This window comes from Calonectris borealis, chromosome 4 (assembly GCF_964195595.1).
Source record: "Calonectris borealis chromosome 4, bCalBor7.hap1.2, whole genome shotgun sequence".
Taxonomy (NCBI): Eukaryota; Metazoa; Chordata; class Aves; order Procellariiformes; family Procellariidae; genus Calonectris; species Calonectris borealis.
Window position 1 is genome coordinate 83050384 of NC_134315.1, and position 23801 is coordinate 83074184.

The window sequence follows — 23801 nt, forward strand, 5'->3', positions numbered from 1 at the left end:
AGGACGACCTGCTCTGAGGTCCCTCCCGCGCCAGGTGACTCGCTCCTCAGCCTCCGTGATTTCCTTCGGAAGGAGGATCGATCCGGTAGCTGACTAGTTTATTGCGCTACTTTCAACTCAGTTGGGTGCCACCTCAGCTGTCCTTTCCTACTGTTACTGAGGACAAAGGACTGTCATCGTACGTATCCAGCTGAGGGCATATTCAGCACAAGACGAATACAAGGAACTCTGTTGTGGTATGTTAGCACTAGAGGTTCCTGCCAAACCATCAATTCCACAGTCTGCTGGTCTGAGAATGTGCCGCACCGCCTCGGGCTCCCAGCGCTGACATACGAAGTGTTCTGGGAAGGGCCCTGATGGAAATCCCTTGAGCAAATAGTCAGAATATGCCAGAACTGCAGTAACTGCGGGAGTGGAACAATCTCGGGACAGTGTCGGTCAGACCTCCAGCAAGAATTTCCCAGCTAGGAGCATCAGCTCAATTATCTTCACTTGGTCACTGCCACAAACTACCAGTGGGCCAACTGCTTTCGGAAAACCATAACAGCTTTACAGACTTCTTGAACACTGATCCTTAAACAACGAGATCCAGAAGAATTAGAATTAAATTGGGAAAGCTAGACAAGATTCCAATGGGACTTGCCCTTCTCTGCACCTTCTTAGTTCTAAAAGGTATATCCTGTTTCAAGATAAAAAGTAAGAAAAATGGAAGGGAGCAGCACACAGCAAGCTTGGATTCGAAAAGCAGTTCACCCTATGCATAGAAGAGTTTGGATGCTGCAGCAAAAATAGCCTTTCATTTCAGTCTTTTAAGTGTGGCCCGAGAATTACTAGAGAAAGGGTTAAAAAAGCTTATGACAGATGAATTTTTAGCAAACTGATTCGGAGTTAATTTGTCAGGAAATACATCGAAAAAAATTTCTATGTTCTCGCTACGCTTGATTTATGACACTGTGCTTATTATCTCTAGAGGAAATCCTCCTTTGTGTGCTGTCTGAACAGCTCATAACTACAGATACTGGAAGGAGTTTAAAGAAAATGAGTTGCCTTTGCTCTGAACTTCTTGCTTTTATCTGTTAATTTCTACCTCTAGTGGTATAGCAAGGTTTTGCCACTCATCTTCACAGTGCCAAGATTTTCATGCAAAGTATTTATTCTGATCCTGGTCTTTATTGTACAGTATTGTAACACACCCCCACCCCCCTCCAAAAAAAAAAAAAAAGACTTATATTACAAAAAATGTGAACACTCACAAGTTTAGTTGTCCAGTTCGTAAGTCGAGCGGACAAAAGGAATAAATGGAGCCGTGCGAAAACATCTCGGCTTCCCTGGCACTTCAGGCATCTCTGCCTTCTGCTATGTCAGTGGGACTGCCAGACAGAGCCTGCCATCTGGAAACGGGAAGAAAAAGGACAGTGAATCTTTCCTGCAGGCTTTTGTGCTGGGGAAAGGCCTAAGTAAGTAAATAAAGCAAGTAAATTCCTGTTTACATCTTGCACAGCAGTAAATAAGGCAACTTCGTGGTGACAGGGAGCTCTGTCCCAGCAAACACAGGCCGGGAGACACGGTACGGACATGAAAGCAGCGGGGACTTGACGCTTTTGTTAAGCGTCCGCACAAGAAGGTGTTTGTAAATAAACGCCTTTGCTTATTGTTTCGCGAGTATTTTGAATAAAACTTTAAAGCTTTAACCTGCCTGCTGCCAAAGTGTCACAAGAGGGGGGGCAAACTTAAACCTCCTTTGATGTTGGGGCTGCTGGAAGGAGCAGACAGACGCCGTGGGCGCCCACACCCCCGCTTGCCGGGGAAAGGTGCGCGGAGGGCGGCGGTGACAGCCGACCGCCCCCACGGCCCCGTCCGGCGGGCCCGTCCGCCCGGGGGCCGCCTCCACTGCCGGCGGGGGGCCGACTCACCCTCCGCGGACACCGGCCGGGCAGGGGCCCGCGGCTCCGTCACACCCGGAGTCGGGGCGCGGAGCCGTCCACCGGAGCCCCCTCAGCGCCGGCAGCAGCAGCTCGCCTGCCCGGCCCCGCAGCCGCGCAGGCGCCGCGGAGGGACGCCGGGGAAGCGGCTTATGCTCGCGCTACCTCAGCGCGATCCTTCCGCCGGGCAGCCCGAGGGAAGAGAGTCCGCCCGCCCCACAGCCGCCCGCCGGCGGGCCCCGCGCCGCCTCCCGCACCGGGACGCTCCCCGCCGCCGCGGCGTGGGCGGCGAGCAGCGAAGCCGTGTGCCCGCCGGCGGGCGGAGGGCGGTGGGGGGGAGAGCGAACAGAGAGGCGGCGCCGCGGGAGCGAGCCCCTGCGCCTCCGACGGCCGCCGGCGCCCCTCGCGCGGCGTTGTCCCCCCCCCCGGTGGTGCTGAACGCCAACGGCCGGCGCGCGCGCCGCGCCGCCCCGCCCCGCCCGCGCGGGAGGCGGGGATGGGCTGAGGAGAGGCCGCCCCGCCGGTCCTTCTTTCCCTCCCCTGCTCCCCCCGGGAAGCGGCTGGCTGCGGGCTGCCTCTCGCTCCCCCCCTCCCCTTTTAATTTTTATTTTATTTTATTTTAATCCCCCCCCCCTCCCCGCGCGGCGGCGGCGGCGGCCCGCCTTCCCCCATCCCCCCCCCCCGCCCCCGTCGCCGCGGCCCCGCACCGGTCCCGCCATGGCGACATGAGCCCGCCGGCCGCCGCCGCCGCCGCCGCCGCCGCCCCGGACATGGGGCCCGCACGGTGCTGAAGCGCCGCGGAGGAGCCCCGCCGCCGTCACCCCGCCATGGGGTGCTGATGGCCGGGCCCCGCCGGGCACCCCGCCGCCGCGCAGGGGAGGTGAGCCGTGGGGCGGGAACGGGGGGGTGAGGGTGAGGGTCCCCGCTACGGGATCGGGTGTGCAAGGCATCGGGGTGTGTGCGCGCAGTGCATCGAGGGGGTGTGCGGTGCACGGCTGTGCAGTGCAGTGCGAAGTGCCTGTGTGTGCAGAGCACCGTTGTGTGTGCGGTGCGCGCACGGCACCGGTGTGTAACGCCTGTGCAGAGCGCGTGTGCATCGCACGAGTGTGTGCAGACTGCGCGTGCATTCCACGAGTGTGTGCGCACTGCGTGTGCATTGCACGAGTGTGTGCAAAGCGCGCGCGCAGCGCATCCTGTGAGCGGTGCATTGTGTGTGTGTACCCAGCGCGCCGGGCGTGCAAAGCGTTGTGCGTGCAACGCTCCCGGGCGCCGTGCAGCGCTTCTCTCCGTCTGTGTGTGTGCAGCGCCTGTGCGCGCGCGTTGCACGCCAGTGTGCAATGCCGGCGGGTGCGTGCGATGCCCGCCGGGCCCTCCTCTACCCCCCTGTCCCGTCGGTGCCGGTGTCCGGCTGGGCCCTGTCCCGTCCCCCCACCCCCCGGGCAGGGGCCGGCTGGGGCTAAGCAGCGCATCTGTGCCCCAGGTGTGACTTCTTGTCACAGCCGGGTGGCTCTTCGTGGCACATGTCATTTGTTTTTGTTGCCTTGTCTTCGTCTACTTCGTTTGCAGACATGGGCTCCGCTCTTCTCCCTTCCTTCTTTGCCCTCCCGTCTGCGATGGAAGACGTTTCCTTGAAAGAAGACTGGCATTGTGTTCTATAAATCTTATCTCCAAAGGGGTGAACTAAAGGAGTGAGGTTACCGTCGGTTATTTCGTGCCGGTGGTAGAAAGCAGACTTGCAAAAAAATCCTACTGAAAACTTGTCCTTTGAACACAGAAAAATCTGTTCTCTTATCCGCCCCTTTTGACCCTGTGAAGGAGGGAAAAAGGAACAATCTTGCATTTTCCCGCTTGTAAAAGTAGGGGTGTTAGAAGGCAGACTGTTTCGAGCCTGAATTTTAAAAAGTGCTTTTCAGCATCAGCCTTTGTGTGCTCCCAAAACATCCTTTCGATGGTGTGCTGTGACAGCCTGTACATGGCACAGCACCTTTAAAAGGCAGAAGGGTGAGATTTTTTTATTAACTAAATATTTAAATTGAGCAAAATGCACGTGGTTCCTTTTCCCTGCAGGGGTGGCAGACGTGGCTGTGGCCCCCCAGCCCCTGGGGCTACTCCCCGGCTGGGGCTGACTGCTGCCTCTGCCCCGAGTTAAAGCCGGGCGATGCGTGTGGAGCCCAGGTTTCGCAAGGTGAGGCTGGGAAGGAGTTTGCCTCTCAAAAAGCAAATCACAGCATCTTTTCCTTGTCTTGAGGGTTTGATTTTGGATCCCTGCAAATGATTCGTTTTTGTTTTTAAAGTAGTTTGGCTGGCTCGTAAAGCTGGGGGACGGCTCGCTATCATCTGTGCCTGCACAGACCTTGGCGTGGGATGGGGGAAGCTGATCTTTTGGCATCTCCCCAGCAGGAATTGAACTTTCACATGGTATATATATACTTCTAATTATCTTTCACTCCTATTTAGAGCTCGTGTATAGTTTGATATGGTAGAACTGATCTTAGACGCTCCTTTTACTGTGTCTGTTCTGTATTCTTGCCGAGTCCTGTGCTTTGTTTGCTCCGGATCCTTATTTAAAAATACTTTGAGATTGCGTCTGTCATTGCATGCTAAGAGCCTTGCTCTATCAGGACCCTTTCCACAAAAGGTCCTGCTCACTGGACGCCTGCTGGGGCTGGACTTTCCCACTGTTTCACGTTTGGGGTGTCACGGGGCTGCAGCCGGTGTTGATGAGAGCCGGTGGTGAGCGCAGCAGCGCTCCTGCGGGGTGTTTCTGCTCTGGTCTTGCCGTCGGCGGCCGTTCCTGGATGCAGTTGAGGGCATCGACATGCCTCAGCGCAGCCTGAGGTGTGCTGGGTGCGGGCTACTCGGAGAGAGCAGCCTCGGCCCCACAGGGCGAAGAGACCCCGTCGTCGGCCCTGCCACGTGCCCTGGCCTTTGCCAGGAGTACAATCTGGGGCCAGCTGTGTGGCTCGTTCAGCTTGGCTGTGCAGCCTTCCCTTCTGGACTCTTCTGCACAACCAGGTGGTAAAGGGGAGTTTGAGTTGGTATAACTATAGTTTTAGGGAAACAGTGACAGGGCAGCGGTCCATATCCCTACATCCTAGAGGCCTTGGGATGACTTTGAGGGAATGGACAAGTCAAGTGTTGGGACCCATGTTTTCCGGGGCAATGCAGTAACCAGAGCTATCTGTCTGCCATCTTATATTAACACTTCGATGCAATCAACATTTACTTTCCAAAATGTGTTATTTTCAGATTATTTGTTATAGTAATATTTACAGACATATATCAATTTAAATAGACTGCAGTCCAAGTGTGAGGCTGTTCAGTGCCACTACCTTTGCTTGTGTCATTGCCCTGGGATAAACTTTTCAAGTCAGTAAGCAGACCCCAAAGTGTTTAGCTTTTTACAGCTTTGAGTATCTCCCCTGCAATTACAGTCTTTTACGTTTCCCCTTCTCAACTTTTCTGTGCTCAGCTGCTTCTTAGCGTACCTCGTGCAGGTAACAGAAATGAGAAAGTGAGCCGTGTTCGTGTGGGGGTGTGCGCCTTCCCCCAGGGCCTGTGTGAAAGATGCTTTCCTTTGCACACCCGCAGCAATGCGCTGGTTAAAGCGGTAATTAATCTTGACCTCACACTGAACTGCCTTTTTGGGAGCCCATATATTCACGGGTTTCATCTTTGTGTTTTTACATGGCACTTTTTAGGAACTAAGATTTGGTGCAGCTGTCATGCTGATGTAAATTATCCATCTAAACTGGGTGATAGAATGTCTAGATACACAATCTGCAGTTTATTTCACGCTGCTCCTTAGCCTGCCAGAGAGATATTTTAGAAAGGCTGGGCAGGACAGTGGTTCAGGAAAAATAGACATCGTATTTTGACTGCCAGATGATAACCCTTAGGACTCCATTGCCCAAACAGGGAGCAAAATGCGAGTAAAGGAGGAGACGCTTATCTCCAGATTGAGAGAAACATGGTTGTGGGACCTGAAGGTCCCCCTGCAAGATGTAAAATGGGTGTCTAGAACTAACCTGCCCAAGAACAAATTGCGGCTGTTTTCCTTTGCTCCCATGACTTTGTGGGGCTAGAGAAGGTACAAACCCAGGTACTTATCACCAGGACACTCTGATGAAGCAGGAAATCCAGGCTGGCCATCAAGGAGGTGGATTTCAGGGGGCATTCTGGTTCATTAAGAACAGAGAGTGGTTTCTTTGAGAATTCAGCACAATAATAGCTATTTTCAAATGCCAAAAAAGCAAGGTGAAGTCATTTAGATGGAAGGAAAAAAATCTCAGTATGAAGCAGATGTGGTCTGAAATTTTCCCTTCCTGTATGTTTGCTAACTGCAAATATTATCAACACTGATTTATTAACCATAATGGGTATTGGCACTTGCTATGCCATAAACTCATCTAAAAGCTCACTCATGAATAACATGTTACTGCAGATACTCCATTTTGCTCATCAGCCCAGACATCAAACATTTTCTTTACCGGGATGATGGGATGTGCTGGATGAACCCATTTGCCAGAGGCTTTTGTGCCTTTTTGGTGGTATTTCGCTGTACACAGAGAGATCCCGTTCCTTGGCTGGGGTAGCTCTTGACTACAGTGGTCTGTTATACAAGAACTTGGCTCCCAAAAACTTCAACCTTTACCTTCCTAACAATTTTGACTGTAAATCTTGGGGTTTAACTGCTGCCATGCAGCTGAAAACCCTGCTTCCTTTAAGGACGCAACTGCTGTAATAACATGACCATCAAATGCAGCTTAGTCTCCATTTATGAAAGCACTGCAAATGTGTCTGTGCTTGCATTGATAGGAGCTAAGGGGGCCTTTGCACAACACGCTTTGTGGAAGAAGCAGCAGGAGAGCTCTGACTGTCATTACATACTACCTCAGACATACTTTTATCTCTTCATCAGTACCCCCTCCTCCCTAAGTTTCCTTCCCTGGGTATATTTTAATTTAGGTTGAGGACTGTTGTTTTCAGGGGGTCCAGAACTGGGGATATCAAGGCTGTTACATTCCTACTGGCTGGGCAGGAGAGACGAGTAAGTAGGGAAGAGCCAGGACTGTGCCTGTGCCATCCTATTTTTGCGGACAATTGGAGTTAGGTCCTTTTCCATATTGTCTCAACAAGAGGCTAATTAGTCAGCAAGCTCGAGCTCCTGGAGGGTAATTAAGCTTTATAACTGTGGCTTCTCTTCAGTTGATGAGAAAGAAGAGACAGTACCCTCAGAGCCTAAGAATGCTGCTCTGCAGCTACTGTGCTGTACCTCATAATTGATCTATTGTTTCAACAGCACATAATTCCTCATTTCCTCATAATTAGCTCTTTTTAGTGCCTCACACTGTATCCTGATATTAGCTGTAATCACTGATAATTTACCCTGAAGCCAATCAGAATCTGCAAAGGGAAATATTGGCCTTGGTGAGCATTTATGCTTTCAGATAAAATACTCTTTTGTTGTTGTCAAGAGGAATCAAGCCATTGTAGTTACATGTTTTTTTGGATGTGGGTGTTGAACTGGGTATAAACTTGTTTGGTTTTGTTGCTGTTCATTTATGTTAATGACCGACTACTGCCGAAAGACAAAAAGAACTACTGCTGAATCCTGTTTCTGTGTTTTTGCCCATAGAGGCATTGTATTTATTTGGTTTCAGGGGATTATATTACTCAAAAGGTGGTGCGTGATGCTTTAGATTCTGAATGCCTGTTGGCCCTTGCTTGTAGAGGGTTAGATTTTATGAGCTTGAAAGCCTCTGGCCCTATTTTATAAAATTACTGCTCGCTCTCCTACTTTGTGAGCTTGATTTTCCTCAGAGTGACTCCCTTCAAGTTACTGTTGATTTATACCAAGTTATATTGGTGATGGGAGAAGTGAATCATACTCTGCATGTGTTGCTTTTAGGAGACTAGCAGTGAGACATTACATAATGCCAGGTTTGGTTTGGCCCCCCCCCCCCTTTTTTTTCCCCCCCCAAGCCTTCCTGCTCTGCTTTCAGCATTTGCTGCCTGAAGAACTGATGAGCTGCTCTGGGCATACAGGTGAGCTCTCACAACTGTGCCGCTTTGAGCCTAAAGCCCTTAAGATCAGAGTGGTTGAGGCTGGAAGAGACCTCTGAAGGTCATCTTGTCTAACCCCTGCTGCTTAAGCAGGGCCACCGAAAACCAGTTGCCCTGTACCAAGTCCAGATGCCTTTTCAATATCTCCAAGGATGGAGACTCCACAACCTCTCTGACCAACCTCTGCCAATGCTTGTCACCCTCACAGTAAATAAGTGTTCCTGACGTTGAGTTAGAGGGAACCTCCTGTGTTTCATTTTGTGCCCCTTGCCCCTGGTCCTGTCACTGGACACCACTGAAAAGAGTCTGGCTTCATCTTCTTTGCACCCTCCCTTCAGGTATTAATGTATATTAGTAAGATTCCCCTCCCGGACCTTCTCTTTCCAGGCTGAACAGACCCAGCTGTCTCAGCCTTTCCTCGCAGGGGAGGTGCTCCGGTCCCTTCATCGTATTAGTGATTCTTCACTGAACTCTCTCCAGTATATCCTTGTCTGTCTTGTTCTGGAGAGCCCTGAAGTGGACACAGCACTCAGGTGTGGCCTGACTAGTGCTGCGTACAGGGAAAGGATCACCTCTCCCAATCTGCTGGCAACACTCCTAATGCAGCCCAGGACGCCATTAGCTTTCTGTGCCACAACGGCACTGCTGGCTCATGGTCAACTCGGTGTCCACTAGGATCCCCAGGGCCTTTTCTGCAAAGCTGCTTTCCAGCCAGACAGCCCCCAGCATATACTGGTACCTGGGGTTGTTCCTCCCCAGGTGCAGGACTTCGCACTTACCCTTCCCGAGGTTCCTGTCAGCCCTTTTCTCCAGCATGTTGAGGTCCCTCTGGATGGCAGCACGACCCTCTGGCATATCAGCCACTCCTCCTCATTTGGTGTCACCTGCAGTCTTGCTGAGAGTAGTCTCTGGCCCATCGTCCAGACCATTAATGAAAATGTTAAACAGGACTGGACCCAGTATTGACCCCTGGGGTACACCGCTAGTCACCACCTCCAGCTAGACTTCGTGCCACTGATCACCACCCTCTGGACACAGTCATTCAGCCAGTTTTCAATCCACCTCACCATCTGCTCCTCCAGCCCCTGTTTTCGATAGTGTGCCCAGATTTTCCCGGGCCTTCCTTTTGATAGCCATGTACTTACTCAAGCCCCTCTCGTCTTTGACATCCCTTGCCATACACAATTCCAGCTGGGCTTTGGCTTTCCTAACCTCATCCCTAGCTGCTCAATGCTTCTGTATTCCTCCCAGGTTACCCATCCCTGCTTCCACCCTCTGTAATGCTTACTTTTTGTGTTTGAACTTTGCAAGAGCTCCTTATTTATCTCCACAGGCCTCCTGGCATTTATGCCTGACTTGGTATTTGTTGGGATGCGACTCCTGAGCTTCGAGGAGGTGATCCTTGAATACTACTCAGCATTTTTAAGCCCCTCTTCCCCTCAGGGCCTTGCCCCTTGGGACCCTTCCAAGCAGATCTTAGAAGAGTCCAAAGCCTGCTCACCTTAAGTCCAGGGTTGTGAGCTTGCTTCTTACCTTCTTCCTTGCCCGTAGGATCCTGAACTCCACTGCTGGTCACTGCAGCCAAGGGAGCCTTTGACCTTCACATTCCCGACAAGCCCCTCGTAGGAGAGTATGAGGTCCAGCAGAAAACCTCTCTTCTTTAGCTTGTCTATCACTTGGGTCAGGAAGGTGTCATGAGTGCACTCCGGTAACCTCCCGGATTGCTTAGGCTCTGCTGTGTTGTCCCTCCGTATGTCAGGGTGGTTGAGTCCCCCGGGAGGACCAGGGTCTGCAAACATGAGGCTGCTTCCAGCTGTCTGTAGAAGGCTTGATCCACTTGTTTTCCCACCCACTACAGTATCACCTTTATCCGTTTTCTCTTTAATTCTCACCCATAAGCTCTCAGTTGGCTCCTCATCCGTCCCCAGGCAAATCTCCATGCATTCCAGCTGGTCTCTCACATTAAGAGAAACTCCACCGTCCTCCTCTTCCCAGCATGTCTTTCCTATAGAGCCTGTATCCCTCCATTGCAACACTCCAAGTGTTGCAAGTCATGGGAGCCATCCCACCACATCTCTGTGATCCCTGCAAGACCGTAGCCTTTCAACCGCACACAGGTCTCTCACTGTGTTTGTTCCCCGCACTGTGTTCATAAGCGTACATGCACTTCAGAGAAGCACCCCGACATGCTTATTTCCCAGAAAGGGTTTGGGGGGATTTCTCCAAAATGGTACCTCATGGGTACATCCTTGCTTACATGCAAATGCTGGAAGTGACCCTGCTTAAGCCTTATTTTTTGTTGCTTTTGTGATGCCTTTCTGTTACATTACCCCAGGCCCTTTGCTCATCAGCCGTGTCTGTCACTCTCACAGGGCTCCTGGTAACTCTGTCCCTGCCCTATCATACCTAGTTAGAAGCCCTCCTTACAAGGTCAGCCATCCTACTGGCAGAGATACCTTTGGCCGGCTTGGTGAGGTGGATCCCATCCCTCCCAAGCAGATGCTGCTCCACAAGCAGGATCCCATGGTCGTAGAACCCAGCGTAGAACTGTTGTAGAACTGTCACCAGCACCAGTTCTGCAGCCAACTGTTGACCTGCACTGAGGAGAACATCACCAGGGCCCCAAGCCTTTGACTGCCACCTCCAGATCTCCGTAGTCACTTGACACTCTCCAGGTTGCCCCTGATGGTATCGCTGATGCCCACACAGAAGAACAGGAGGGGTAGCAGTCAGAAGGTTGGATGTGCCTAGGCAGTCCCTCCACAACATCCCAGATGTGGGCCCCCAGCAGGCAGCAAACCTCTCTAGATGATAGATCAGGTTAGCAGGTGGGTGCCTCTGTCCCCTGCAGCAAGGAATCGACCATTACAGTCACTCACACCTTCTTCCTAGTGGTCTTGCGTGGTTTAGGGTCAGGTGTCCCATATCTTTTGCTTAAAGGCACCTCTGGCTCCTCTTTAACAAGTGTGGTGAACTTACATTGTAGTTATAAGCCGTTAGGTAGGGCAGGAACTTTCCTTTTAGTGCCAGAAGTCACCCGCTTCCATCCGTCCCCTTCTCCAGAGGTTTCACTTACCTTGATGGTGGGGATGGACACTGCCTGCTTCTCTATTGCAAATGGGGGCTGAGGCTCATCAAGCTGCTGAGTCCCAGAGAAGATCCTGTCTGTCTCCCATGAAGCGTCTCTGATGCTGCGCAGCCTGCTCACTTCCTCTTATAACTCCTTCGCTTGGCACCACAGCTCCTCCAAGACCACATACCTCCTGCAGGGCAGAGGGCCATCTCTCCCAGCCTCAGAGAGAGGCCCTAGGCAGCCCTGCAGCCTGGGGCTTGGAGGGCTGTGCCCAGCATCCAAAGCTCCGCCTGCATCAAAACTTCTACCCTAGCAGGGGCAGCTGCTCCAATATCTGCTGGGGGAACTGCCCCATGGTGTACCGCCACCATATCTAAGACTGTTTACGCTTACAGGAACAGATCAACCTGAGTCCCCCCTCCACAGCAGGCTTTTACATAAACTACAGCATTTGTTGGCAGTGCCTTGGGCCTGGCTTTTATATAGACCTCGCCCAACCACTGGCTAAAAGGGTGCTTGACCCTCCCTGATTAGGGGGCAGCTGCACCCTGGGTCAAGAGCAGCTGATCACGCTCGTTAGAAGCTACCAGAGCTTCCTCAGGCCCACGGCCTCGTGGCCCCCTTTACCTTGTCCTTACCTAGCAACAACAGCACGCTCAAGTTTCTCAGAGGGTTCCCAGCTATTCCCCAATGATCCTGGACTTTGTCCCCAAAAGATCCAGAAGGTCCCAAAGCAGAACCCAGGGACTGCTGCGCAGACCTTGGTTGGTTGCCTCTGGAAGCTGTGCTTGTTCCTTTGCTGACGGCGTACAGACAGTTTGGTACAGGGCTCAGCCGTTGCTTTCTTGGATTTACCCGTCACTTAGATTGGAAACAGCATAAAAATAATAGGCGTCGTTTCAGCAAACGCTCGTTTGTCATTGCTTTATACCTGTCTCGTGCTTCAGTTCTGAACAAGGCGGTAACACCATCTTTTCGGCATATGACCGCAAATCGTCCCATACGAGGGCTGTCCGCCCTTGATGTGATACCCCAACGTACACAACAAAGGCTCATATTCCTGACCTGGCAGCACGGCTGTTTCCGAGCACTAGCAGGGCCCATTCCTACCGAAATGTTAGCCCTTGGCTGATTTTAATAAACTTCGTGAGGAGTTTACATCTTCAGGAGGCATCTTGCATGCATATCAGCAGCCAGATGATGAGCCCACAGTGTTGAAAGAGTATAAATTGTAAGCATTTCTTTTGCAAGTGTTCATGAAATGGCATAGAGGGGTTTTGGTTTGCAAGGGTTTTGTTTTTGCTTAATTTAATCCATGCAAGCAAACAGCCTCCATCAGTTAATAACTTTTCCTTTGATTTTTAGGTTCAAATAAACCAAAATCTCAAAGCAGAACTCATTAAAGTATATTGAGTTTCATCTCCTCTTTGCATCAAACGCATACGTTATGCAGCTGGAGCTGGTCTCCTAGGGCTGGATTCTGAGTTTACCTTTTATCCACAGTTTACTTGGTATGTTGCCACACACTGCCTCAAAAGGGAAAGGAGCTGTGATTGAAACAGCTTGTTCGCATCACTCGCGAGCTGTGGCACAGAAAATTTAAGCCGTTGACGACCAAAGGCCTTTCTGGGCAAATGTTGCGTGGACGGACTCATCGTGGCAGTTGCCGAGACAAAAAGGAAATGCAAACCTCCTCCGGCATTTCCAACCGGAGCCATTAGAAAAGGGGGTAGGGCAGGCATGGGTCTGGAAGCATGCCTGTCTCGCCAGGAGGGAAGAATGGTGACATTGTCTGAAAGTTCAGGCAGGAGTTCATCTTCTACCTTCTTTTTTAAAAGTCCCTACTTTGGAAAATGCCATTTAAGCTTCCCTTAAACAGCAAAACCCTGGTGTCAATCGTGAGGCTTGGGGAATGAAGTACAGCAGAGATTTCTTAGAACGAGTCTGGTTTGTGGTCCCCTGTGGGGGTAGGACAGAAAAGGCTGGGCAGCAGGCGTAGATTTCACAAAGCGGTGGCTGCTGTAAAAAAAAAAACGGCTCACGCCTGTACCTGCAGAAGCCCCCTGAGTGATAGCCATCGGACAGCAGCTTTATACCCCCGCCGTCACCAGTGGCTCTGTGGCACCCTCCCTCCTGTTTAAAAATGCCCTCATCCAGGCTTTTTTTTTTGCCCTGAATTATTCCCCCTGTTTTCTTGATGATTTTTTTGCTACCCTTAGGGACTACCGTGAAGAACCGATGATGTTTATGTTTTCTACCACATTGCTCTATGAATCTAAAAATGTTTATGGTGCTGTGACAAATTCCATCTGAGCTTTCCTTTTTGAACAGAATAGAAACAGAAGATGGTGGTGAGCAGAGTGTACGGCTGCTGGTCATGATGCAGCCCTCTCCAGAGGGCTCCTGCTCCTCCTCCATAGTTGCTAAACAAGCCCTGGGATTTCTCTGTTTCAAAACAGACTTCAAAATGCCTCCCTTCCCTCGCATCAAAACATTGCTCTGCATTCTCTTTTTGCAGTTGCAGACCCGTGTTTTTAACTGGCAGGCTTCCTCAAAATGTTTGGAAAAACTCTTCAGTTTGGAAAACCAGCACTAAAATGAGGTCAACTTTATTTGCACTCCCAGGAAAAATCTGGTTGGAGGAAGAGAAGTGGCGAGTGTGTGATGTACATGAGCCCGCCTGAACGATGCTGCCAAAATATCTCACAGACTTGCCTTTGTAGCAGGTTGTGGGAGTTAGCTCTGGGTGAGTCATGCAGACAAATGGCAAGGGCCCTCCTCGTTTCCCAGCCTGAATAAAATTACCTCTTTCCAAATTTAGGTCTGTTGGCTGGCTTATACACAAGTCAAATATGCTGCTTGTTAAAGGTGCAATATCATATGCGTACCTGTGGTGTATTTGTGTTTGATACTAATGCATTTCTCATGGGGGAATGCATTCTTATTTTAATGTATATTAGTATTCATTCCACAGAAGTCAGTTCGTTGCTTCAAATACAGTCGCTTATTCAGATGTTGAAATTTGGAACTATATTCCCAAACATCTTTTTCCCAGTCATTTAACTTGAAAAAGATCATACATTGTCTCACAACTCTGTCAAGCTATTTCCACTGACCAGGCTGCAACATGATTTACTTTCTACAACTCAAAACCAGTTGATTTTAACCCACGCCGGTCCTCTGCTTATCGCTATCACATCAGGTTGTGCTTTGGCAAGTTGAAAAGACAGAAAGCTGGGCATTGATTTTCCGTAGTGAGGCATCCATGGGAAATTTTAAACCACAGAAAACCACAGAAACATTGTCCTCTTAGAACTGTTATGTGGCACAGAAATGGTGTAAAATTGTAAAAGTAGTTTATGCCTGCTGCTTTTGTCTTCTCAGATACAAGCGACGCTGTAGGCATTTACCTCTGTCTGGCATAAATTTCCAGACTGCTTTACTGACACAAAGTGAGGAAAGAGTTAAGCCAAGAGAAAGCCCCAGATACTAAAATTAACATCCATCCCACCCCCCCGCCCACAGCTTTGAAATTTCTAATCACAACTTGCAGTTAGACGATTTCTTCTAGCAGTGCAAACTACGTTTTGATCATTTGAAATCACAGATGGCTGGCTGGAGCTCGGAGGAATTCAGTATCCTTCCTCTCCTCCTTCTGCTTCGCCTTCCTCCCCCGCCCAGAAAAGTCTGTTTTCAGGTCATCTGTAAGATTGTATTATTGCTTGCTAAAGCTGAAGCAGATTTGGCTGCTGGTCGCTGAAAAGACTTACAAGGTCTGCAGAAATGCGTGTGGTGGTTAAGCTCTATTGGAATTACCCCTCTTGTCCAGAATACCCACCTGGATTTATGCGCAAAATAAAGATAGCGGTTTTTAGGCTGTCTCTAGTCCTAGAAATCTTGTTAATTGTTTATGAAATGATTTACATTTAAAAAACAAAAACAAAACCAAAAAACCAACCCACAACCAAAACAGAAGAGGTTTTTATTATTGCCCTGAATGATTTCAGTGATTCTATTTTCAGTGCAGTTGTATTGGCACAGCTGAATTGCAATTGGAGGCAGGGGAAAATCAGGAACCGTGTTATGAGCTTGTTCTGCCGGTGGATAATACGTTCCTGTAACTGCATCTTTTGTCTGCAGGAGGCACCTTTTGTTGTCGGTGCAAGTGATTACAAAGCCTAAAAAAAAAAAAAAAATCGACTATTTTGCATCTTACACAAATGCACTCCCCCCAACCAAAAAGTGTTTCTGGCTAAGGAGCTGTCTGCCCCAATTACTGCAGACACGAAACTGCTCTTGAAAACCGTAGCCTGCAGCACTCAGAAGCGTAAAACTTCTCTAGGGAAACTGAAAGTACCTCTTTAAATAAAGTTAGCTATAAACTTGGATCAAAAAGAGAGATCTTTATGAGATGGGTTACATTTTATGGACCAAGTCGGGGTATTTTTAATGGATACGCAGGTGATTTTTAATGCCTCTCACAAGTGAAAACCTCACACCAAAGTTTTGACTCTCTAATTTCTAAGCAAGATTCAACCTGCAGCTTGTGACCTTGCTCACAGGAGACGTCAAAACAAAGCCAATGCGTTGACTTGGCTCACTTCTCCTTTACTAACTTTCCAACTGTTCTTTAAGATGTTTCAGTGTAGCCAGCTGGCCTTCCAGGGAAGATTGAGAAACTTTAAGAACTGTTTGAACAGTGGTTTAAAAACTCCCAAAGTGACCACAGAAAAAAAAAAACAACCCACCACCCTGGAGCTAAAGTTCAATTTTAAATCAGGGAAACAGAAGCAGAAAGCTAGGGTGAGTTAGTTTATGGTGACCGTCACAGCTTTGGCAGTTCCTCCAGCCACGGATCTCTTGGGCTCAGTCGCAGAAAAATGCGTGCACGTTTTTGGCAGGAGCAAATCTTCGCTCAGCCCTCCTGTTGGTACTGCTGTTCTCTGCAGAGATGCCTGCTGCATTGACGTGTATCTTTACTGCTGATGGGAGCCTTGACGCTGCTTTTTTGCGATGCTCAGGTTTTATCATCTTGATCTGAGCAGAGAGAAGAGAGTCCGGTCCCGCCGTGGTCTTGACCCGACTTCCATGCGCTGGATTTCGGGAAGCTGTGTCGGCCATCCCGTTTCTCATCCTCTCCAAGAAGTGCTCGCTCTCGGGTGGCTCCCTTGTGTTTTGTGAAGCGCTGCATACATGTAGAGCACGCTGGCATTTTTTTAAAATGGCGTGCCTTTATCTGATTAAGAGCTATGTAAATTTAGATGCAAACTCGTTTCAGCCCTCAGGGTGCTTGGCGAGTTGCCTGGCATGCTCTCGGTGCTGGAAAAGTCTGCGCACCACTGCTGCTCCAAGGGAAACTTTCAAGCGCGTCATTCCTCTTCTTTTTTTCCTTATAAAGGTTATTGTGCCTCAGCCCTCATTGAATTACCTCCCTAGTTCGGAAAGGAAAGGTTATTTTTCCCTCTCTTTTCCCCTTGGCAACTCAAGAAGAGTTGCCATCGCTGCTCGCTAAAAATGTCCCTTGCAGGGCCATTGGTATTTAAGGGTGCTCCAGGGACGCCCCTGAGCTCTCTGCTGGGGCCACTGACCCGCCGAGGCAGTACAGGGACAACCTAAAAAGGGATCAGAGTAACTAAAAGATCTTTTCTGAGCCCAGAGGCCTGTGAAACCCATTTGCGTTGTAAATACGGTAGGAATGTTTGTCAGTCACAACAGAAAAAAAGGTGCCTGAGGATGCTCACTTTGGCCTGAAATTTTTCATGTGTTTTCTCCAGTGATTTGAGGGGCGGCTAATTACTCTCTCTTTCCTGCAAAACCAAGAAAGGACCATGAATATTTCATGTTAGGAGACGTGGTCGGGATAAATATAGGTACTGCTTTTTTTCTGACAAGCGCCTCTCGGCTCTCCCGGCTCTCGGTGCTCAGCGCCGGTCCCCGGCTTTGGCCTCGCTGCTGGTTTGGCCGAGCTTTGGGTCTGGTCCTAACCTCGCCGTTTTAATCTGTGCATGTATGTCACCTTGTGCAACGCCAAGCGCTTGTGCACGCCTTTAATCGCCGGCTTCTCCAGGTGTGGTCTGAGAGGCTGTAGCTGATACCCTGTTGGATGATATCCAGTTAGCATTACCTGGTAGGTAGCAACTGATGATCTGCAGGCTCAGTTAAATAATAAATAAATTTAAAAAAAAAAAAGTCACCCATCTTTTGCTCTGCACGGGCCTGGAGAAACCAACCGCTTTTCTGGGGCTCTTGAGTTGCAAGGTGGGAAGGCTACGCTCCCCGATGCCGGGTCCCCCAGCTCAACCCCTGTCTGCTGGCTGCTCTCCCCCACACGCCGGAGGGGACAAAATATTTCACCTGCGCCTGCAATTTGAACTGCTTTTTTCCATCAGTGCGGGGGTGTAGCCCTCATCACTGCTGTCCTGGTTTCCCAGGGCTTTACACCTCCTTTGGAAGCGCTGATGGCTCTGAAAATGGTGGGTGATCCGACCTTTGGGAACCAGCCCAGCCCACGCGGAAACCTGTGGTGTCTGATGGGAGGATAACGAGATGCTAATGAAGCCCCCGGGGGAATGAGCTGGGGGGGAGGCTGTGAATGTGCATCCCTGTTTCCCCGTCAGCCTCACTGGCAGCCCCATTTGGTATGAGTGTCGTCAGGATCATCCCGAGGTTTAAAAAAGACATGCAAAAATGAGTAAATGCACATAAATAAGCTCTGGGTCAAGCCACGGTTCTGTTTAGAGGAACGCAGTTTCACCTCTTCCCAGGCGGAGTCTCCCTCTTGTCAAGTGGGGAACTTTTAATAGGGATTTTTCAGTCCACAGTGATACTCAGTTAGCCATTTCGGGGCCGACGGGGGGTGATTTTGAGACACACTGCAGAGCGTTTTGTGCCCTTGCAGGGATCATGGATCTGAGGTGTTTCCTCCAGCCGGAAAATCCGTATATGGCCCAAATCACCTTGGGTCATTGCACTGACGGGCTGGAAACCTTGCGTAGGGGTATGCCAAGCCCGTACAGCCTCTCCTTTGTTCATGGAGAAGCGTTTGTTTTATAAAAATCTAATATAAAAGGGGTTTCTGTTCAGGACCGAGAGGCTTGACGTTTATTTGCCACTTAAAACCTGCTTGCCTATAAGTGGGACTTGAGTGCGGTTTTATGCCTCGTGCGGGTTCTGTGTGAATCGCGCCCATTAAAAACTCCTGTAAATTGATAAAGAAAAATATTTGTTTTGCAGTTTCCCTTAACTCTGTGAAAGCAGTCTGAATCTTCGTTTGTTCAGAGCTGCTGTTGTTATTATTTATAATAAACCGATTGTTTTCACTGTGAATTTTGTTTATTTTCTCTGATTCAACATGTAGCCTTATTTCCTGTAAATATAGCATAAACTGTTGTATTAACAAGCTAGTCTTTATAAAATAGCCTGGTTAGCGTTTGGCCAATATCCACCTGTTGCGGATTTCACAAGAGCTCACAGAAGGAATTGAAAGTTTAAATAACTTTCCCATGGATTTACCCTTCAGGGCTGAATTGTTTTGCCTAAGTGATTTAATACTCTCAAGAAATTTGCGGCCAGAGTAATGGTAGGCAGTATTAGAACAATTTGAATAACCTTTTCCAACAGACCGTCTTCTCCATTTGAAAGCCGGTGGTGGAATCTGTTGTCTTTAAAAAAAAAAAAAAAGATCTTGCCTCTGCTTTGTTTTTCATTTCAAATTTACAAGTTTCTTGACACGTTGTTACTGCTGAGTGAGGCCGTACTAGGGCCGGGAGAACCCCCTTTTTGCTGTTCTGTGTATAGCAAGGTGTTTTGCTTTAGATTGTACGCTTTTTTATCATCGCTTCTGCCAGTGGAAGCAGGTCTTTCTGAATACTGTAGGCCTCGCAGAAATTTTCTCCGTCACTTACCCGGCTTGTAGTCATTTCGTACTTTGCAAAGGCTGGGTTTGCTGCTTTTTTCCTCCTTTAAAACACATTTCCTATCTAAAATTAGAGATGTGCCCTAAAGTTTTGTGGATCTAACATATTTTCAGAGTGACTAGACCCGAGAGGAACCATCCTGAACTCCCTGGTACATTTGCATTGTACGCGAAACAGGTCGCAGCTTCTGTGCGAAGCTGCAAACCATACTGTGCAGAGAGGGAAAACATTGATCTTTTTGCCGGGCTTCAGCTTGTAAATCATAAAAATTCTCAAACAAGCGTTCCTCTGTTTTGCACAGAACATCCAGTTGCTGCTGAGAGTGCTGGGGTAGGGCTGGCACCAACCAGACTCCAGGGCTGGGATTTTTGAAAACCGTTTGAATGTCAGTCTTAACTTCTCTTGAAGTCCCAGGTAGACTGGTTTTAACTTCAGCGAGATTTGGGCCAGGGCAAGCAACTTACTGAAATCCCCTTTATATTTGCCATACAGCTCCTCCCTCTTCTCAAGTATTTTTTTGTAAAACACCCCTACTTTTTAGTGCTGCTGAAGCGGGAGAGGTCTTGCCTGATTGCATACATAACAGAGAGACAGAAAACCTTGAAGTGGCAGGACTTTCCAGCCCATGTAGGTGTTGGAGACCTGTGGATGATTTTGGCCCAGCTTCATCTGAACCTGAGCCGACTGGTTTGGGTTTCCTCGGGTAGGTTTGCCAAGTACCTGATCACTGTCAGTGTTACAGATGAGCCTGCGCCATTTCTCGCAGCTTCAGTCACCTGTGTGCTTGCTTTTGCTCAGTTTACCGGACAGGCGTGGCTCAGTGTTTCACCAGGCTGTCTTTGGTTTTGCAGGTAGCTGTATCCAGCTGGGTGGCAGGTGGATCCAAGGGTTGCCATGAAGTTTTCAGGACCCCTGGAGAGCCAGAGGTTGTCTCTCCTTCTGGAGACGGCAATCTCTAGGGAAGCTCAAATGTGGAAAGCACATGTGCCGAAAATTCAGCCCAATCAGGTAATGCCTCTTCTTCACATCATTCGTCTTATTAAAGGCATGAGACTATCCTCTGGTGTATTTTTATGTGAACAACTAAAGCTGTTGCAAGAGAAGTTACCTTCTGCTTGAGACCCGGGAAATTAGCCTCTGAAGCAAGGGATTACTTTTTCGGTTGAGGAACATACCTGCAATCAGGGGTACAGAACACACTGTGCAGCGTACCACGTTAGATCTCTGCTGTTGCTTGTGAAAGCACGTACATAATACCGTCTTAATTAAATTCATTTTACAAATTGTGTGGATAATTAACGCACATTTCTAGCGGGCACCAACTCTGCAACGGTTCTTAAAAGCAGCTTCATTTTCTTGGACTAAGTTCACTGATAACAGCGTTGAAATGCTGGTTGCTTTCAACATGAAGTGACGTCTTCTCACACGAACCGGTACTGCTGTCTTAGCTCAGGCCTCCCCCTGAAACCGCGTATTCACAGCGAAAGCCTGACTTTGCCGCCTTTTCCCATTCTGGGCCAGATTTTTCCCTTGTGTAAGTCAGCCTCGTTCTGCAGGGTAGGCTGTAGCTGTACCGGCTGAAGCCCGATGAGGGTCTGACTCGGTAAGGCACCGTCTGCCTCAGGAAGAAACCCACTGACTGTAATAGGACTATTTGTGGAGCAGGGTGCAAGCTCGTGTCGAGGGAAGCAGAGCCAGGCGCTGACCTGTTCCAGTGAGGAATGTTCTCACAGGACTGGAGGAAAACTCGGGGTGGAAGGGACCGCAGGGGGTCCGTGGTCCAACCTCCTGCTCAAGTTTTGCAGCAGGGCCAGCTGGGAGGTTGGACCAGGTCGCTCACGGCCTTATCCAGCCTGAACTGTGTTTGTGCTCCTTGCGGAGCAGGCGTCTGTCTAGCACGTGCACTCAAAAATGCCTGTGAACTCCACAAAGTTTTGTTTAAAACAAAATGTGAAACATGAGGACGGTTGTCATAGAGTTTCTGGTACTTTGTCGCTGGGTTGGGCAGAAATAACCACACTAATGGGCTCAGATCCGGTCTTGCTGTTCTCGATGCATATAAAATGTTCACGCAAGTATGTTGTCAAAGCTAATCAGTGTGGTGTTTGTTCTTTCTGTCTGGTGAACAAGAAACCGCTGGTGTGTAGGAACAAATATGTTTTTAAGGGGCTCAGTATTAGTTTTGCTAATCCACATTTAGGTTTCCAAATAAGTGACCTGGTTGTCAGAGGTGTTGAGTATATCGTAGCTGTGGCTGTCTTTGGGCACGTACAATTTGAGACCCTGGTTTATGGTAAACCAGCCTGTTATTCCATGCTGGCAGTATTGCTGGGGTTAGTGATTGTAGGGAGATGAGATTACAGTATAACAAGACAGGTTAGGGACTCAGAGAGCGTAAGCAAACCAGATTCTTGTGTGAAGATTTCACAGGGTCAAGGTGTTTGCATTTTTGCCGCGGTGAAGTTGATTCCGGTGGCTCAGAAACCACCACCTGCGTTAGACGGTCTTCCCAGCAATCCCTCCCTTGCGGGATCGCGTTGTCGCCCTTTGAAGATGAGGTTCCCCACCTATGCCACGTTCGAGTTGTCGCTGCAGCAGAACCTCAGCCCTGTCTATGGTGAAGAGCAGTTGTCCCGCTGCCAGGGACCGTGAGGGAGTCTTAACGTCACTGCGGTTGAGGTTTGCAGCACCTCGCGAAGCGTTGTCCTCAGTGGTGAATACTCAGAGAAGTTAACGGGACTTTGGGCCGTCTGCCGAATATGAAACCGGGGAGGCAGCTCTGTTGCCTGCTGTGAAAAGTCAGAGTAGGGTCAAGTATGGAAACAGCCTGATGGCTAAAGCCAGTGTAAAGTTTGTGCTCGATAGCAGAGTCTCAGGTCTGGCCTGGACGAATACCAAGCTTGGCCTTTTAGTGTGCAATTATGTCATGATGATGAAGGATCTCTTCCCCCCTCCTCCCCTGCATTTCGACAGTATCACGGAGGTCCGTGCTTGGGAGTGTTTCCTCTGTGCTTGTCACCCTAGGGTTTCTACTCCTGGAATTTCCACCCCCAAAACTGTGTTGTCTTTGTAACCTTTTTCTTCATGTTTTCCTACATGTCAGCTCAGACATTGACTTTATCAGCTAGAATGCCATACTATTAAATGTTTTCTAGCAGTAAATAATCATTAAATTGGATTGAAACCTCTGTGTGCGTATGTGTAAAATGTACAAAGGTCAGATTTAAAAGAGAACATAAACACAGCTGCCTGCTGTGGGGAAATCCTGACTTGCAATGCCACGGTGCAGCTGAAAACCCTGTACCTGTAGTCACATATTTCTCTCTGTTCCTGCAGTTCGTGACACCCGACTTTTCAAACTGTCACGTGTTCGTCCACTTCTGCAGCGTTCGTTTTGGCCATGTTGCAGTCACGGACATTCAGTGTGAATTACCATATTCTCTGTAATATCTGGAAGAAGGTCGTATTCCCTAACATCCACTGCCTTCTTTTGAAAAACCAGCTGCGGTAGCCTAAAACCTCCCTGGTATGAAACTGTTGTTTATTTCCCATGACAGTCAGGAAATCTGCATCCTTCTGTGTATCAGATCTGGCAGCCCGAAGCGTGTGTAACTTTCCATTCCTTGCTACAAAGGTAAACTGACTACAGAAAGGGTTTTAATGAAGTCATCTGGTTTGCAAATGAGAAAATGTGAGAGCGTCTACAAAAACCCCTAATGATCAGATTGGAGGTACGCCGTAACTATTTTCCAGGAGTAAACTTCCAGTTTTGACTCTTTAGGAGACATTTTTGGTTCTAATGTTTAAACCCGGAACAAGTTCAGTTTCTAAATATGTGTCAGAGTTGAGATCTTTGAAAGGAAGAAAGAAACTCGTAGTTATAGAAATAGGAAGACTTTGCATTTTTAGTGCAGGATGCAGAATCTGTTGGGGACTTTGGTCCTGACAATGTATGTGATTTTTCTGTTTTGTTTTTACTGTTTCTCTGAAAACTCCCATTTCCTCCTGGTATGTATATTTCTTTTAGTTTCCCTCCTTTAAATGTAGGCCACTGGCTCTGGGTATTTGCAATATATCAAAGCCAGATGTCACAGAGGCTTTTCAGCCTGAAAAAAATAGGTGGGTTGACTCTGGAACCCTCCTAGTGCTTCTGAATGTATTTGGTCGGGTTTTTTTCCTTCTTTTTTTTTTCCTCTCTTGGGTTATACAACATGCAGATGACATTCAGAAGTTTTCATGTGATTAAGGCTTGAGAAATCAAGCTGTAAAGACTGGTCAAAGGTTGATTTTTGCATGTCACCAAGTAACTTTGCAGCAGAGAGGTGTGTAAGCTAAGGTTTTTATTTTTTTATAGAAACAGAGTGTCACTTCTGTCGCTTCTCCTTTCTTGCTTGTTCTGGCTCTTTCTGTCTTCTCGTTTGTTCTCTGTACCTCTTGAGGAATCAGGAGACCTCAGTTTATTTCCAGTTTTTCCACTGTCTCACTGTACGACCTTGGGTCGGTCTTCTAACCTTCTGGTGCCTGTTTTATCCTGCGGGCGAATCGGAGACTGGCTTACCAATTTTGTAAAACATTCTGAGGTTAATGCATCCAGCTCTTCTGCTTTGCCGAGCAGTAATCTCTCTCCCCCGTGTTTGTGCACGCTACCGTGCAGATGGCAGAGGCTGTGCTGCTTGAGCTCTCTGCTGCACCGCTAAACCGTAGGCAGACCCTGCAAAACGCCACTTCTGAAAGGTGTCAGGAGAGCACCTCCAAGTCCCCACTGGTACAAGTGAGAGGCATCCCAGTGGGCGTCAGTTGGGGGTCGCTCTGGCGTAAAACAAG

At 48.9% G+C, this 23801-nt stretch overlaps 1 protein-coding gene across 2 annotated transcripts in view; it reads left to right on the top strand.

The window, feature by feature from the left end:
- The first annotated feature begins 2407 nt into the window (after positions 1-2407).
- CCNI (cyclin I) overlaps positions 2408-23801 on the top strand; it is a 35229-nt gene continuing 13835 nt past the window's right edge. The window contains exons 1-2 of one of the 2 annotated variants that reach the window (XM_075150379.1): positions 2408-2802; positions 19829-19985. In XM_075150379.1, the coding sequence (XP_075006480.1) occupies positions 19872-19985 (114 nt within the window). In that variant the 5' untranslated portion in view covers positions 2408-2802; positions 19829-19871. The remainder of the gene's footprint in view (positions 2803-19828; positions 19986-23801) is intronic. The other variant, XM_075150380.1, reaches the window with a different exon arrangement.